The sequence below is a fragment of the Hippoglossus hippoglossus genome, chromosome 20 (genome assembly GCF_009819705.1).
Source record: "Hippoglossus hippoglossus isolate fHipHip1 chromosome 20, fHipHip1.pri, whole genome shotgun sequence".
Lineage (NCBI taxonomy): Eukaryota > Metazoa > Chordata > Actinopteri > Pleuronectiformes > Pleuronectidae > Hippoglossus > Hippoglossus hippoglossus.
Genome location: NC_047170.1, coordinates 9,412,682 through 9,431,627, shown reverse-complemented (window position 1 = coordinate 9,431,627; position 18,946 = coordinate 9,412,682). Strand labels below are relative to the sequence as shown.

The following is an 18,946-nucleotide window of genomic DNA, read 5'->3' as shown; positions in this document are numbered from 1 at the left end:
GTGCTATATTAAACTGCTTCTGCAGGTGCATGGACGCAAAGATCTGTGTAAAAATAGAGTTTAGAAAAAAGAGCCAGCACCCTGCTGAGAGTGCGTATAAATAAAGTGTACATCACAGAGGACGAGATCAGAAAAACGTGCTTCTGCAATTTGCGTAAAATGCTGACATGGTGCAGAAGTGCTCGAGTGAAAGACCGTCAAAACATCACTGGTGTCTAGAAGACAAAAGAGTCAACAGCCATGCTAGCAGCTACGTCTGTACTTTCCATCTATAGGTTTGCTGGCACAAAACACATAAACATACAGTGGAGGGATTTGTAAATGATTGAATCAACAGAAACTTTGACTGAATGACGGTTTTACATCAAACGTCAGGTAATGGGAAGTTTTACAGATCATCCTTTGGGATCCATAGACTTCTCTACAAAAACTTCATGGTCATACACCACTCACCAAAATCATGGTGATTCATCCTCTGGGAACCATCAATGTCTTTAGAAATTTTCATGGCCATCAATCTGAATCTCTGAATAAGGTGAAAAGTTTGTTGCTCAGTATGGCACCACTATAATTTCACTTCTACCACAATCCATGTCTATATAATACCAATCCATTATCTATACTTCTCCCTGCTGATACCAGGCGAGAGGAGAGGTACACCCAGGTCCCCAGCGTATATCACAGGGCCCACATACATTCTCGCTCACATTCACACCCACAGACAATTTACTGTAGATTCTCCATTCACCCTAACTCCAATCTGCATGGAGTTAGGTCAATCTGCATGTCTTTGGACAGTGGGAGGAATCTGGAGCACCGGGAGAAAACCCATGCTGACAAAGGGAGAACTTCACACAGAAAGGCCCCAGCCAAACTAGGATTCAAACCAAAACCCTTTTTGGTAATGCAGTTCCATATAGGAACAACTCCTCTTCAAATTTATCTAAAAAAACATATAATCCAAGCAACTACAAACCACTCAGTTAAGATCCCACCCCAATCACATGCATGTTTAGGACCTTATGAAACAAACCCTCTGTCAGACTAGTGCAGTCTCATTGATGTTTTCAGGTAAAAACAACAACAAGACACTGGTATTCTATTTTCAGCACAGATATTGTTGGGATGCACACACACACACACACACACACACACACACACACACACAGACACACACACACACGACATTAGGGTGTTTTCACAGGATCGCCCATTACCACCTTTTCGAGTGTGTGAGCTGCTAATGGTTCGGGATCCCATTCAGGCAGAGTCCTTGGCCTGCCTGTCCATTAGCTGGCTGACACACTCTGCTGACTAAACACAACACTTCCACTGCCCTTGTCCGCCGCACTCCCACCTTCAAGTGGAAGATCAAAAGTGCCCACCCCACTGAGTCTGTGTGTGTACGTGCCCCTGTGTTTTTTGTGTATGCTTGCTTACAAGCCGACGGGTAAAGGTGCACATGTGATCGTCTGATTTAGTTGGAGCAAACCAGAAGACGAAAAGCGAAGCGCAGACAGGGGCAAAGGATGCGATTAAATCTTCCACTGTTAAACCCGTTTGGTTTCACTGAATGAATACAGACTTTGAATCTTTTCAAGACACAAATTGAATGACAACTTTTATTCAACTCCTGCTATTTGTCTGATGTAATTTAATGGACTCTTTCATCCACTTCATCTGGCATCATCTTCATTAAACTAAGGTCAGCTAAATGTGGGCACCATCACTTTTACAGAATAAAAGCCAGTCCCATTCTGATACATTCATATTGACTTATTAAAAGTTACAGAAACAGTGTGAATAATGTGTTTTTCTATTCAGAGTCTCCTTCTATCTCCCTTTGGATTTGTTGTTGTGTAAAGTATTGAATGGGAACTGACTTATTTGAGTTCACCTGATACTCACCAATACACAAAACTAAAATCGAATTAACTCAATTCAATCAAGCTCGTGGTCCACAGCAAAGGGGACTAAACTATTCAGAAAAGTCGGTTTGTACCAAATTTGAAGAAATTACCTGAAAGTGTTCCTCAGACGTTGCGTTCACAAGACAAACATCGTGTTTGGTAAAGACACTTTGACCTTTGACCAGCAAATTTCTAATCTGTGAGTCCACGAGAATGTTTGCACCATATTAGAAAAAAAATTCCCTCCTGGCGTTCTTGAGCTTGTGTGTTCACAAGAAAGAGAGGGATGTACAGACAGACAGCCTGAAAACGATGTCTCTGGCCAGTGGCTGTCGCCGGCATGGAGGCAGAAAAACCATTACAAACATAATGACGTTCCAAGATCTTTAAATGAAGACTGCAGAACAGCTAATGGGGCCGAGCAATTTTGAATATGAATAAGTGAATAACCAAAAACATGCAATAAATTACTGGTTGCAAGGTTTCCAGCAAACTTGACCTGCCACTGACCACCGGGGACAATACTTGGCTACACATCTTGATGCACAGTCTCCAGCAACTTCATATTATGCAATAGAATCATTGAGATTTTAGGTCAACACTTTGCACTTTGTCATTCAACGAAGGCCAAAGAGCTCTCACCTCTCCTCTGCTCCCACAGTCAATCAATAGCACACTTTCCAACCTCCTTAGCCAAAAAACTCAAATGTCTGTATGTGATTGTGCACTTTACTTAAAAATACATGGAGAAATTAGAATAACCTACAGGGGTTAGTTTACATGCAAGCAACATTCATTCAAACATTGAAATATTCATTCTCATGAGAGATCCACACAAGTGGGAATCAGCATGCTTACATATTCAAACCGTCCTCCAAGCTGCTGAAATACAGGGGCCTGGCAGGGTGCTGTCTGGGTAAATAAATCTATAAATCAGATTTGATGTTTCCCGTGTGTGTGTGTGTGTGTGTTCCTCTCTGCCATGAACTCAGTCAGCATCTCTGTTCGTCCCAGACAGAGATTAAAGGGCTGAAACTGATCTGTGATCAGCCATGATGTAATCCCCTCCATGTTGACCATCGGCATTTCATCTCTAGGCAACTCTGATAGATGCCAGCAGACAGGATGAGCATTTATTAAGTCAAAATAGTCATTTAAAAATAATACTTCATGGTAAAAACAAAGATGAATAATAAAAATTCCTCTAGGTTTTTCTGGCAGTTAAAGCCTGATCACCTTTAGTGATAAATCTAGATTTTGGAACCAATAGTAGAACCCTATCAGATGATCTCAACAAAGGCTCATAAGGAGTTTGTCGATCAGAGATATAGACAGGAGCCTTCACAAGTAGATCAGTGAAGGGTCGGATTACTGTGATGTGGACGCTTCTCTTTGAAAGTGTTAATCCCTGTGGCAAGTTTCGTATCAACTGTACTCTTTGGATGTTTCACCTGCTGATTGTAGAATAAGTGACATTGCAAAACTCCTGTCTGGAGAAGATAAAAAGCATGGATGACCTTTTTTGTAGCTCCGCAGATCTTATCTTGGTTAAATATCTCAGAGCAGAATTCCAAAACTTTAGTGTCCTAGCTGTCAGAGGACAAATCTGGGTGGAAAATAACACCTAGATTATTTTTAACAGTTTGAGATAAGACACCCAGGCTAGACGGTTAATGCTGCCAATGTTGGGCCAGGGGGAGTAGTTACACTTCTGCAGTCATTCAACTGCAGGAAACTGTTAGACATCCAGTACTTAGTTTCCCAATGGCAGGACATAGATGAAACATGGTACAAGTCTTTACGGGAATATACAGTTGTGTATTGTTGACATAACAGTTCAAATCAAAATGATGTCTGTGTCTGATTGACTAGGGTTCGCATGTTAAGGGGACTGAGAATAGACCCTTGTGGAACACCACAGCAGAAAGGACATTTTCAAGCACAGTTGGTTGTTTAGTTTAGCTGGTTTAATTATAAGGGGGGTAACATCTCCTATGCAGCTTTTTAACTATAGTGGGCAGAAACTCAGGTTTATATTGTAATTTATTTGATTTCCTGGACATGATGTCCTTTGTGCTGCTATAAACTAAGACAACAGTTTGGACAGATTGATGAATACTGAGACAAGCCAAAACTAAAAGAAGTTACTGGAGCTGACAGTGCTGAGTGGAACAGGCTGTAAGGTTATCAGAGAAATAAACAGGGACATTTGGATGAGTCCAGGTGGTGTAGGAGGGATGGCTCTCTCGTGGTATACTGCACAGGGTCATCTAGCCCTTTTAAGGTTCAACTGCAAAGGTTAAGTTTATTAAAAGTAATTCTCAAATATTTCCATTTAGGTCGACAGTTTGGAAACGTGACACATGCTGTGAATTTCAATGGTGAGCACTCATTAACGAACAGTTAAATGGGGCATTAATGAAATTCCAAATTAATCAACCGGGCTGCTAAAGGATTGACCTAACTCAATCCGCTGCTGGCCTGCTGTCTTCAATATTGTCTTTGTGCCCATTTTAGCAGTTCTGAATTGAGCTCATTGTTAATAAACTCACACAGCATATATTAATTAGAATTTGACCTCCTTCCAGAAAGGTCAGGATTAACGCAAATCATTGCTGGAGAGCATATTAACAGACTTGACTGCATGTGGGGGCCGTCTATAATCCAACAGAGAAACATGACCTGGTAACCAAAAACCTTTCAGGAACTTCGAAAATCTACTCACACTTTCACAAGCACAGCCTGGTTCCTGTTTTGGTTCAATGGTCATAGTTGGTCTGATGCCGTCTAAGCAGCTGTCACACGTTATTGTAGAAAACTGCAGAGACAATCACTGACTAATCAAATGCAAGCAACACAAGAATTCTACTTGGGGAATTGATCTTCCCAAACGTAACCGATTGCTTAAAAACACAATAGCAAGAGGAATCAAGGAAAGTTTAGTTTGAATGTCAAAACGTGGATCAATGTCACGACACCAAGATTCAAGCAAAATTGATACTAATGGTGGCATTCGTTGACAGGGGAAGAGAGACGGAGGCATTTCAAGGTTTCACAAACCTCAGACGTATCTCTTTAAAACCTGGATAATAGCCTTCCGCACACGTAATTGTTTTGTCATTGTTGTCTTGACTTCATAGACAGCTTGAGTGAAAGTGAAAGCTACATTCCGGGGAGGTGGGTAAAGGGAGATAAAATGGTTACGGAAGGGAAAATAAATGGCGAAAAAACTATGAATAGAAGAGCACTGTGCCAAAAGACATGAACAAGGTTGTGTAAGATAGACAGAGAGAAGAAAGAAATGTGTAAGAGTAAGGGGCAACCTGGGTGGATTAAACAGTGTGAGGAACAAAAGAGAGAAATCAAGGTAGGCGAGAGATGAGAGATGACGACCAAGAGAGGGATAGGAAGACAAAGGAAGCAGCAGGGAATAAAACATACAGCTACAATAGAGGAAGGTCGAGAGAAGGCAGGTGAAAGGAAGGTTTAAAGAAGAAGCGGCAACCCCTGTCTGACTAATCTTAGCTCACACTGTAGCAACACCTTGAACCAGAGCTAACGAAGCGCATCCACATCCAGCCTCAACTCTCTTTTCTTCCCTTTTCCACTTGTGTACACACAAAGCTATTCTTTTTTTTTATCTCACAAGCAATCACGTCAACACACACGAACACACCCAGCCTCTGCTATACACAGGGAACACAAACCGACACAGGTCTCTTAGATCTGACAACAAATCTCTCCAGTGTGTCCCACGGTCACGATTAAAGCTGAAATGTAACGGAGCTGCTGCTGTTTCTGCTCGACGATTGTGGAACCCGTTGCGTTCAGAAATCAGGCGGAATCGTTGTTCACTGGCCTTTTTCACCCTTTTCTATAATAATTTCTATAATTTCATATTTATTAATTTCACTGATTGTATATCGTTGGAATGTGGTTTTATATACAACAATGTGGTTATTAGAAGTAACTCTCTAACCCCTCAACCGAGCCACACACGCACATATTTTTGTGCCCCTTTCTCTCTCCCTTAACCCATACACTGTGTATGAAGACCAACAACATGACAGCGCCCCAAAATCGCCACTTGGTGGATGGCGGCAAAAACACATCATCAAACCCGCCCGCTCCATGTTAGTGGAAGGAAAAGTGTCTCTCAAAGATAGCTCCTGTCATTTTGGGTTATTTTCTGTTATTCTTTGTTCTTTTCTTATCATACTGATGCATGTTCAAGTGCAAACGTTGGGTTTAGTTTTTTCATGCAACAAAAAACGTCTTGATTGACAGCTGAGACTGACTCATTTAGGGTTACACACAGACTCTGGCACCAAACGCACAAGATAGCAACGTCCGTATCTGGCGTAATTTCTGGATAGTGAGAGGAAGTGGAGATGCATTGCCCATACTTTAATACACACTTTACTTTAACTATCACCACCACATGCCTTAACCAGAGTTATAGTTTGCCGTCTGAGTTTCCTTTCCTCTTTATTTTTTCCTGCTCTTTAATTCCACAAATACTTTGGGAGGTAGAAACAAACCAAGTCATGTCTACAGTCAGGGCATGCACAAGCATATACTGTAGTTTCACTTCACACACACACACACGATAGTATTTTTCCGCTAAGGACTCTAAAGACAAAAAAAGGAGGAATGTTTTTTCAATGGAAGTGGCCCAAAGATTAATTCACTTAATCTTGGCCTGTAAATTGGGTATTCAAGCGGCTTAAGAAACAAATTGAATGCAAAGGCAGAGCATAATAACAACATTTGTCTTAGTGGTGGCACAATGCCCTTTTCCACCGCATTCTTCCACATGAGCTAGTGGTTAGATTTCCAACATCCAATTTGACAGAGGTGCTGCACCGTCGGGCAAACACACGCACACACACACACACACACACACAAACACACACACACTCGGCTGCTCATAAAATTATGTGCGCAATTTCTTACAATAATATGTATGGAAGACACGGATGTAGTGGGACTTAGCATCAGTGAAGCTGTGTGTGTGTGTGTGTGTGTGTGTGTGTGGGGGGGGGGGGGGGGGTTGAACAGATGTTGTGCAGTGGTTTTTAATGTGTAATCCCCTGATTCATCATGTTGCCCATCAGGCATGTGCAGCTCAAAGGGTTAATGTTGCAGAATATAGGTTAAACTCACAGACGGAGTCGAGCAAGAGCAACAGTTCAAATTCTGCAGCGACCACGACCTCAATGCATCTCTATGCAATTCAAGAAACACAGCCTTTTCCTGCTCGATCACTCTCGGCTAATGACTTAGTAATGTGTGCTGCTTATTTTTACATGAGCAATAACTAATTAGTTAATGTAATTATAGCTCAAAGTCTCATTAAAGCCCTGTACGCCCTGTGTAATGTACTCACTATACATAAAAAATGCATGTATGATTAATTAGTGGTTTCCACTTCCATGCATTAGAAATTTCATTTAGGTAATCTTACATGTCCTGCAAAGACCCAGCGTCTCCCCTTCCACCGATCTTTGACGAATCAATACTTTGATGTCTAATATCACACTTGTGGTGAAGACAGTGGATTATGTGGAGCAGTGGGCAAGAAGTACAGTTTACATTAGGAAACTAGACAATCACTCAGCAGAGCGCACACCTCCATCAACAGTCCCCTCAATTTACTCGATTTGTTATGGATCTGCACCAAATTGCAAACTCTTATAGAATAATTTTTTTCATCAAGATCCGTGAAATCTTCTCTAGGAAATTGGTGAAAACATAAAAAAATGCAGCACTGTTAAAGAAAGTGGGGGGGAAAAAAACCTTGCATCCGCACCAAAATTGAATGGGTTCTCCCCTAACCCATAGAACATCTTCCCACCAAGTTTCATGGTAATCCGTCCAGTGGTCCTGCTAACTAACTAAAAAACAAACACAGATGAAAACATAACCTCCTTGGCGGACGTTACAATGACATCGCTCTGATTATCACGTGACTTTTAGGATTCATTTCACATATTTTGATAAGCTTGCATAGACTGAGGACATAAGTCGAAATATAAAGTCAATCGGTGACTGATGAGAGGTCGTGCATTAAAACAGCTGATGGCACAAAATGTCACGTGTGCCACAGCACTACTATGCCACTGTAATTAAAACATGCTGTGCATTTTTCCATTAAATCCATAGTTTATTATCAATAACAATTAAAACAAACAGTGATACATTAGTATTCTAGCATGTAACAGAAGGGCCTTGGTGTTGGTTATAGATTTTCAGTCACCTGTTGCAACACCTCTCTCCTGAGTTGAAATGTTTGCAAACCGTGACAGAGCCTTGGATTTAGTCCCTGAACGCGACTGGCACACACACACACACACACACATATATGCGTGGGGGGGATGCCGGCGGGGGATCATGTCCGCATTGTTTGCTCGACACCAAACAAGCCGCTCACACCGATGCCCTCCAGCACTGGAGCATGTACAAGGGGTCTAGTACCACCAGAGTCGTGTGTGTGTGAGTGTGTGTGTAAACGTTCTCCCTGCTGCTGACGGAGGTGCAGCTTTTGACACTGGTGTTTTGACACTGAATGAGGGTGGGGGTCAGATTCACTTAGAGTGCACTGCTTTTAGCCGCTCACTCCGCCTTAACCCTGGTGCAGCTCAATCCTGGCACTCTCCCAGGATCAATCTCAGGCCAGTTCTTACACCCCGTCAATTAGCTCCCTCTCAGTGATTAAACAGGCACAATCAGGGCTAAACGAAGAAGATTCCAACTCCACTTTCTGCGGGTTTTAGGTGGAAATCGCAGCCGTGTCACTCTCTCTCCCTCTAATTGGCTACGGAGTTTACCCACAGTCACGCATGCACAACGCAGCGGGAGGTTTTTCTGCACAGACGTGTTCACGACAGCAACAAATTCGCCGCATTATTCTCAGGCGAGAGGTGGAGCAGCAGTCAGAGGCAGGAAGTGATGTATTAACTCTGCTGCGTGGATCCCGTCGTCAGCTCTTATCACCACTAACTCTCTTGACATCTTCGTCCGTGTTTTCTACGTGTGTATCACCGCTTTTTCACCAGGAGATATTTGTTTTGGTAATTTTTGCCTCTGTCACATCATCCCCCCCCCCCAACTCGCTTGCCACAGCTTGGACTATCCTCCAACTTATGCAACCGCTGGCACTGATTTTGAAAAACATCAGTGATCTTGAATGACGAGGTATCAAAGACGACTCTAGCCATCTGATCATCTCTCCTCCCGCTGTCTCCCCTCATCATTCTCTCCTTTCTGATAAAATGTGACCTCCTCTCCTGTCCTTCTTTCTTCCTCCCTCCATCCTGCCAGCCCGCTCCCTTTCTCAGAGACCCTTGTCTAACGAGGAGGACAGATTGTGACAGGTTCTAATGAGAACACATTCCGCAAGAATAACTCTCAGATCATCGATGTTTGCACACACACACACACACACACACACACACACACACACACACACACACACACACACATGCGGGTACTTCTATCTTTGCAAGGACACGGACATAATGCCTTGATCCCCGTTCCCCAAACCTTAACCATCCACAACTGTGAGGTTTTTTTAAATCACCCTCAGTAATTATTTTTTGACTTATTTATTGATTCCTTTTATGGTGGGAGTTTAACTAATCAATAATGATTTTAATGAGGAACTTATTAAGTGACTTTTAATATTCATGCGCGCTCGTGCCCCTCATGGCTCTCACACGCTGCGTGTTAGTCCAACGTAAACTACACCTACTTCTAACATCGCTACTAAAACCAAGTAGCCTGTTAACCCTAAGACCTTTGTTTGAATGTATGTCAGAGTAACACACACACACACACACACACACACACACACACACACACACACACACACACACACACACTTACAGCATCTTATGTACGCATATATTGAAACCTACAGATGCAGATTTAAACAATTACTAAAGTCTGCATTATGCATAGATTTAATTTTCAAGTAATGCATGTTAAATCAGTAACATTCACTGACCTTGTGTGTGCGTGTGTGTGTTGCAGAGGAGGACAGATGAGGAAAGAGGGAAAAAAGGCAGTCCTCTGTGCGAGATGCATGGTGTGTGTGTGTGTGTGTGTGTGTGTGTGTGTGTGTGTGTGTGTGTGTGTGTGTGTGTGTGTGGGAGCATGTACATGCTATGTTACTGCCATCGTTAAGGGAATTACGCTGCATGACTTGTCAGTGTACATTTGTATCACTGTGGCTTCGCTCCCAAGATGAACCATAGATAGCCCCACTGTAGCATTCACTTACAAGAGAAAATTCTCAATTCTTCAAGGAGACTGAAGCTGAAAGTGAATGGGGGGGGGGGGTGGACAGTCTTTGTGGCTATGACAATGCATTCTTACTATTAGATTTTTGCTATATGTGCAATCTATGTCCTTTATCAGAAAATCAGCAAAAAGCCTTTTTGTGCTGTAAATGTGAGAATAAATGTTTTAGCAAAGTATTACTTTGTGCATATATATATATATATATATATATTAAAATTATGTGCAAGTGCGAGAAGGATTTTCCTTTACTTTGTTTGTTATATTTTCAAATGGTACCATGCAAATTGTTACCCCCCCCCCCCCCCAACTCAAATTCATATGCGTTTATTATGGGCTGCTGTGACATTATGCAATTCTGATTCCTTGTGGTATTAAATAAAGTGCTTTTAGAATTATGAATAAGTATTTTCCTCCTAAAAGCACTGTGATGAACTCAAGTTTTGGTCAGGTAAAATATTTATACACTGATGGAGCAAGCAAAATTTAAGAGCTATATGAAACCAAAAGAGGAGAACGGTGTGTGGCTGTGTGCGTCTGGCTGCGATCCCCGACAATCTGGTTGCTGCACACATAGAAGCACGCACGCACAAAGTAGGCGTTGAACTGAGAGTTTGCATGAGCACGCAAACAGATGCATCCCCACTCCCTTGAAAAGTGGCTCGTGGGGACTTTTTTTTAACTCAAGCATATTTGCAATCAGGCATGAGAGGAGAGGGGACAGATTGTGAGGAGAGAGATTGGGTGGATGAAAAAAAAAAAAAGAATAGAAGAAAGTACCAGGGAGGAGGGAAGTGATTATGGCCAGATGATAAAACCACAGAGGAAAGCCAAGAAGGGATAGAGAGAATTAGAGATACTTAGGCACAAGAGAAAGGGCAGGAGGCTGGAGGTACAAAAACTGAATGAAAGGATGAGAGAAACACGGCAGAGTCGGCGGATGAAAGAGTGGGAATCAATGAACAGAAGCTCGAAAGACAGACAGGAAGAGCGGAGGGAGATTTACTGAAAAGACGGGAAGTAGAAAGAAGCGATTGTTGAAAACAAGGCAAGAGGAGGAGAGCGGTATGGACAGAAATGGACAGGGCGGAAGAGAGAAATTGCAGCGCAATTAACATCCAAACCTTTTTTCCTCGCTCTGACTCACTTGTCTCAATGGATGATAAAACCGCACACACAAACGCAACCTCCCCCCCCGCCACACACGCCCAAACCACAGGCAGGTGCACACTTCTAGATGCACAGGGGCCAAACATAGCTAAACACACTGAGCTGATCTAATCTGAGCCAAACCAGTCTGCTCCCTCCAGCTACAATCCTATTATAACCACCTCCTAATGTGAGTCTTCACACAGGCACAAACACATTTGGGCCGATATCCTTCCTAGGACATCACCTCACCCAACGTTAAAGGGGTAGTTCACCCAAAAATGAAAATGCACTTATTATCTACTCACTACAATGCGGACGGAGGGGTGGGTGAAGTGTTTGAGTCCACAAAACACTTAGCTGTCATCTCAGTTCCAGTCTCACCCCTAACCTTAACCAGGACCTCAGATATGATGTTTTACCTGATAGGTAGGTCCCATGTTGCTGATTTAATAAATGATGATAAATTGGGACTAAACTCCAAACAGGAATGTAAATCATACTTTAAAAAGCCTACGTCCCATATGAATAATCAGCAAGCTGGACAGTTTGGTCTGGATCAAACCTTGGAGGCCGACCCTGAGAGTCAGAGATGTATTTGGTGTGTTGGTGATATGGAAATGGGGAGTTGACTGATGTGTGCTGACCAGTGCATTACCTTTGGCTCCCCCATTTCATGTGCCCAGTCGAGGACGAGGCAGGGGGAGCCATCGAGATGGTTTAACACTCCCTAACCGCTAAAACGTGCTTCGCCTTATCCTTAACTTAACCCTTACCTTAACCGCTAACCCAGAAATCAGCTTTTTATGGTCATATACAATAATGTGACCTACGACTCACCTAAGAACATCTGTGTTGGCAACAGGACGTAACTACCTTCATTTAGCTTCACACGGCGTCGCCTATAATTAATAACGCTGACGAACAGGAAACCCTGTCTTGCCCTGCGTCGCCCTGGAGGTGCAACCAGACTGATGTCTGTGTCAAATGACCTGACATACTTAATGAGATGAGAAAAGGCTAATCTGATTCTATATCAGACAGGCTCTCGGGGCATTCCATTTAGCCACCCACAGTGTCACTGTGACTTAAAGGCACATTCTTCACTTTTCACACGTGTGGGTTGCGGGAAATGTTAAAAATGTAAAGCCCCTCTGTCCCCACAGTGAGCGATAGATAGCAGCGGTGCACAGCAGGGATGAAGAGTTCAAACAATGAGGTTAAAGTGTAGGATTTAAAGTGCACTTCAGTTACAGCGGCATTACAGCTGATATCCCTGTCTGAGAGGTTCTGTGTGAAGCGTCTTAATCAGAGAAACATGTTAATTTGCATTGCAAATGGGACAAAAAAAAGTGTCCTCATGATTATGAGATATCATGGTGCAGTAGGTGGTGAGAGACCTCAGCTCAAAAACACTACAAACAAGAGCAGATTTCCATATTAGTGACAACTCATTAGAGCATCTAGCTGAGGAGCAACAGGGACAAAGATGTCCTTTCTCCCCCTTGTGTGAGCATCTGTGCCTGTGCATTCACCTTTGTGCATGAGTTGGTTCTTTTATATGCGTTTGTGTGCGTTCATCTCGTTTTGTTGGTGACACATCTTCCGCAGTTGACACCGCTGTGCTAACCAATTAAACGATGCTGGAATTCGGCACAAAACTGACGCTTCAGGCCAGGTTTGCGTAGGAGAAAATCCTTGGATTACAGCTCAACATACAAATCACTTGTGGAACCATGCATGCATGAATATATACGTGAACATGCAAATACACGCAAATCATATACAAAAAGGGCAAAACACACATACAGGCTTAAATCTCACTTTACTGCTCTCTCTCTCTCTCCCTCGCTTCTTTACATTGGTGCACACACACCTCAGCATTTTCAGTGCGCACTTGGGAGACTCCGCACAGTCGGCGGGTCAACCAGTCCATTGACTTTTAGTGTGCGAGTGTGTGTCTGCCCCGGTAGGATGGAAATGTTAATCTTTTTTAGTTCATGCCTCAGACCATTGGTCACAATGACATTGTCTGCTCCCCCGAGTGCTTCACATCTGGTCCCCGTGGAGGGATAAAGTCAGCGCGGCTGGTCCAATTCAATATTCTGTTTGTATCCCTCTCTCTCTCTCTCTCTCTTTCACACACACACACACACACACACGCTTGCAAATCCTCTTCACACTGGGATATTCCTGTTGTGTCCTTTTCTATTATTTTTGGGAATCCGGCACAGGTCAGAATGCTATGGATAGAAAGCATGAAAAAAAATGAAAGCCTTCATGTATTGGGGGAGGCTCAAGAGGTAGAGTAGTCTCCCCCACTCCGAGTTCCTAAGTGTCCTTGGGCCAGATACCGAACCCCACATTGCTCCTGACAGCTGTGCCGGCAGTGTGTGACAGATGTGCTCTATCGCTGTATGATCTGCAAATTGTTTTCGATTGTTCGCCTTCAATTTTTGTTATTTTGAACCTTGTTACTGTGTTTGAAAGGTGAAATAAAGTTTGTTATGATATTAGTTTATCGTGTGTGAAAGAGAAAGTGATGCACACAGATGCACTGTATAAATGGTCTGTATTTATGTAGCGCTTCTGGTCTTGATGACCACTCGAAGCGCTTTTACAGTCGGTTTTTTTTGCCCTTCACACAGTGCATCTACGGGTAGCACTTTGCCCAAGGACACGTCAGCATGCAGATGGGGAAGACTGGGATGGAACCGTCGACCTGCTGGTTGGACGACGACCGCTCTACCCCCTTAGCCACAGCCACCACAATAAATATGTATGTGAAAAAGGTGAATGGCAAAACAGCACAGTGAAGCGCTTTGAGTGGTCATCAAGACTAGATGAGCTCTATATATGCACCACTCTCTTTCTTTAAATAAAATATAACACTATATGAATACAGACCATTCACCATGCGTTGCTGAATGTTTTATAAATAAGTGGTATATTTGGTATATGCATTAGATTTAAACAAAATACATTTACCACATAAGATTAATTAAATACATATCCAATACTGCATTTAACAATGACCCTTTTTTCTTCCATATATTCTTTCTGCCATACAATTATGCAAGGAGCTGATTATTTAGACCCTCCGGCTCAAGTCAATTCGCTTTAAATTTCATTAATTCCAAGTCTGTGTCTCAGCCTCTTCCAAGCCCCCCGGCGGAACAGTCCTTTAACAAGACACTGAATGTCCTCTTGCTCCAGGGACACCTGAGGTTGACCCAGTCACAGCGGCCCATTGAGGGGCCGCTGCAGGACTGATCATTTCCATAAAGGGATCAATACACCTTTCATAAATAGTGTTGCCGCTGTGACACCTATTGGCCGAGAGGTCGCTGTGGTGAGACGCCGCTTTGACGAGCGGGAGGAAAACGCGCAGCTCATCTCCAACTCGCCTCTTTGCTCCCCCTGTGTGACATGCACCAGCCGAACGCGCACGCGGAGGAAACGGGAGTTGCACGCGCACTCACACGCGCACACAGCCCGGAGCGTCTCATCGCTGTTTGTCTGTCCTGCGGGATGATTAATGAGGCGCGTCCCCCGGACACGTTCATGAAGCTCCGGCGATCACCGGAGGAATCACTCACACCGACGCCCCCGAGTTTGGCTCAGTTACCAGGTCAGCAGGAGCGGAATGACACCGCACCAAGTGGGGATGATATCGAGATAAAATATAGATCTTTGTACAAGGTTATATTAGAATAATTAAAACCACATCAATGCGTAAAACTGCCGGGCAGCTGATAGGTTTAAAAAATATGGGGAAGAAGGAGAACTAAGTAAGAAGGCGACAAAAAGGCGCACATGGAATACACGCTCTGAATCCCTGGGAATATGCCGTTGGCAATATTATAGTAGGTTGTAAACATACTCTTGATATTAAAACGACAGGTTGTCACTATTGTAAATTCACAAAGAAAAAAACATAATCCACAGCAGGTTTGGAGGCTTAAGTGCGAGGCTTTAATCGCACAATAAAAAAAAGAAAAACTCCATCCTTGGTGTGCTTATCATTTGAGCTCCAGAAGTTGCCTCCAAGTTTTCCAGTGTTTGCTGCAAAATAAAAAAAAGAAAGTTGGCTCAAGGCCCAGATCTGGTAATTGAGGAGGGACTCATCCAAATTCAAATTGCATACAGCAACCTGCATCAGGCTGTGCACGCAATAGGCTAAAAGAAATCTGAAATCTTTAATTTGCCTCTGGGTCACTTTACTGTGAAGCTTCCATTACTACAGCACAACTCCCTCCTGCAACATCCGGAGGTTTCAACAAACCAAAGCCATGTATTTTGGATATTCTTTGGGGGGGGATGAAGATCAATGGTGTGAAAACAGAATACAATGTTATTACATAACGGTAATCCATGATTGAAAAGATCCCTAAAGGGAGCTGGAAACAGAAACAGCAGCATATCTGTGGTATGGTTGCAAACTTTTCATCTGTCAAATTGACTCAGCCCCAGGAATGAAACAGCACAAAAAAAAGCAGCAGCAACCCACAACTGGAACACCCAGACACCCAGCCCCTTCTGGAGGCATGGGAATCCCCTGGATGACCATCACCCATCGGGCATACAAATCCCAACATGAGTGCACGGACCAGAGATCCAGAAGAGTTAACACATGTGGGTCTAAACTCAGAGAGGAGAGCTCGCTCCCTGCGTCTCCAACCATCTCCCCCTTTTCCTCCCGGTGCAGCCCGGCTCTATAAGCTCCAGAGAGCACCAGCTGGCACCACGCACCGCGGGGATACCTGCAGCCCCGCCGGTGCACGCAGCGCCTCGTGCCCCCGCGCGCACGGCTCTGCTCCGGAGACCATGCTCGCTCCACATTCCAGGTCCGATCAGCGCTTTTGAAAACACAAAAAAATGAGATGAAGACAACTTACGGGTTGTTGGCAAAGCTCCGCGCACCGGGTTGACATGGCAGAAAATCCACAAAGCGACCGGCAGTAACAACGTCATTCCCTGGGCAGGACGGTGCCGGGGCATGTTCGCGGGCCGGCGAGGACGCAGCAGCAGAGCGCAGTGAGGAGACGCTGAGGAGGGGGAGAAAAGAACTACGGGGTGGTGGTGGTGGTGGTGGTGGAGGTGGTGGTGGTGGTTGTGCCAGCTCCGTCTGACTCGCTTCGCAGTTGAGGACTGGCTGAGAGGAGACAGGCTGCACACACTCCCCTCCTCTCTCGCTCTCTCTCTCCCTCTCTCTCCCCTGCTCTCTCTCCCTCTCTCTCTCTCTCTCGCTCTCTCTCCTGTATCTCTTTATGTATGTCTCTCTGACTCTCTCTCTCTCTCTCTCTCCAATAAAGAGATGATGTAAGAATCGCGCAGACACACGCACGGCTCTCTGCAGCTCCCTCGCCTCCTTTTTGGCGATTCCCAACTGAGACCAAACAACAACAACAGCGTCCACCAGTGTCTCCGGCCCGGTGTGTGTGTGTGTGTGTGTGTGTGTGTCCGTGTGCGTCTTGGTGGCACAGCTCTGGCTCCCGCGCTTCAAGGAGCCATGACTCGGATCCGGTGAAGTGGCTCCTGCTGCCCGGTGCTCCGGTGCGCTGTCCGCGGTGCTGAACTTGTCTCAGTCCCCCTCCCTCTCCGAACGTCTCTCCGCGTCTCGCAGCCACACACTGCCCCCCTCCTTCTCTAGGTGGTGGTAGCCTTGTACTCGGTGCACTCTTCATCTCTCCTGACGAGGAAAAGATCGAAGCAGGCGCACACACACAGCCTCATTCTCCACATCTACAGGTTTTCATTTTGTATGTGTCGGCTCGGTTTTTTAAGACAGAGATAGACTCAATCAAAGGGAAGGTACGAACGAGTTGAGAAGTTGTTAGAATATTTTAATTACACCGTTCTTTAGAGAAATATCTCAATTTAAATGAATTATCTTTCTACTGAGATGCAGACAAGACTTTTAAGGGTTTACAGATGTCCCATAATGATAAAGAAAATAAGTTGAAAGTGCTTTCAGACGTTTCATTGAATTATTAAAAAATAAACTATCTCAACTAATGAGACATCTGTCAGTGGGTATAGGTACTTTAACTCTTCCTGGATATCTGAGTTTAAATCGGCACATCTCGGTTTTATTCCCTCCGGCTTACACAAGTTTGACTTAACTGTTTAGGGAGCAAATATACTGTTAACTGTTTAAAGGGTTTTAAAGATTTGGCCTCAGACACACCTCTAAATTAGATGGTTTGTGTTAAATGGGACAGAAATCTGCAGTCAGACTCTGCACGTATTTGTGGCTCCTTTCAGTTCTGCCGTCTTTCAACAGTGGTGAGCTGCACGACAGAGAGTTTTCCTGCAGAATGTTTAACTATGCTAACCGAATTTGTGTGATATAGCTGTCGGGCTCGTCTTTTAGTCTGCTTGTTTAGTTTGTGGATGAGCAGCTTCTCACAACTTTGGGCCAAATGTTTAGACTAAACAAAACTGAGAGAGATAGAGGAGCTACCAAGAATATAAAGTTCCTCTCCGAATTTATTTTTTATCTCTGTTCCTTGAATTCTGACAAAGGTTTTTTCGTTTTCTTCATGGCTTAAAAATTCAGGAATGTAACTCTACATCTTTATCTTACTCCGCCTCCATCCATCCTCAGTTGTGACTCTGCTCATCAGACACACGAAGCAAGTCGACTCCTCTAAATGGTGAAGTTTTTGTTGTACCACTTGCTACGGGGTTAGAAGAGGTAACACAAGCTTAGTTCGACAACATTATCAACAGCTGATAATTTATTGCTGAGGTTTGCAAAACCTTGGTCCCAATTTCCAGCCTTGACAAATTTAACTTAGCTTGCAAAATACCAAATAAGTAGCAGCTCGCGGCTTCTCCTCCGATACCCAAACACTAAAGCAAGGGAGACAACTGACGAATTAAAAAGACCTGTGCTGCTGGTTGACACGACTGGTTCCTCAGGAATGTGATGTCTGAAACCATGGCAGCCTCAATCTTTTATTTATTGTCATCGGTACACTGCAGTTCCAAGGTGGAAATACTGAATGATGGTGTTGACTGTGACTCTGAATTGCCCGTACGTATGAATGGTTGTTTGTCCTTAAAGGATAAGTGGTTTAGAGAATGGAAGGATGGTGTTGACTGCCTCATGTCTTGCGTCATGTATATACATGTATATAAACACAGACAGTTTGACAAGGTTAAAAACTTGATATTCATTGGAGGGGGGTAAACATTGTCTCCCTCTCCTTCATTGGGCCCAATTTATTCGTTCCCATTGTAATGATGGTGATTAATCTATGGTGATGGCGTTTCTGCTACATGAATAATAAAGAAAGTGTAGGAATATCCCACAGAAGCTGGTGAAAGAATGTTTTCACAAATGACAAATTGCCTTCCATATCTGTCTGTCGGCATGCCTCAATCATTGTCATCTGTCCAGTGCGTAATGTGTCATTATCGTTTTTATGAAAGAAGCAAAAAGGTAAATGAGAATGGAAAATTCACAACAGACAGCTCCATCACTGGCAACGTCTAATCTATTCCTCCAAATGAATCATGGACTGAGACAGTCACCATGCTATTATCATGGATGCTGAGCCATGGGTCAGAAACTTTTC

At 43.8% G+C, this 18,946-nt stretch overlaps 1 protein-coding gene across 2 annotated transcripts in view; it reads right to left on the bottom strand.

Annotated features, from left to right (window-relative positions):
• The window catches only part of cntnap2a (contactin associated protein 2a), a 318,658-nt gene extending 301,900 nt beyond the window's left edge, over window positions 1-16,758 (bottom strand). Inside the window, exon 1 of one of the 2 annotated variants that reach the window (XM_034572776.1) lies at window positions 16,259-16,758. In XM_034572776.1, the coding sequence (XP_034428667.1) occupies window positions 16,259-16,361 (103 nt within the window). In that variant the 5' untranslated portion in view covers window positions 16,362-16,758. The remainder of the gene's footprint in view (window positions 1-16,258) is intronic. The other variant, XM_034572777.1, reaches the window with a different exon arrangement.
• Window positions 16,759-18,946: the final 2,188 nt, after the last annotated feature.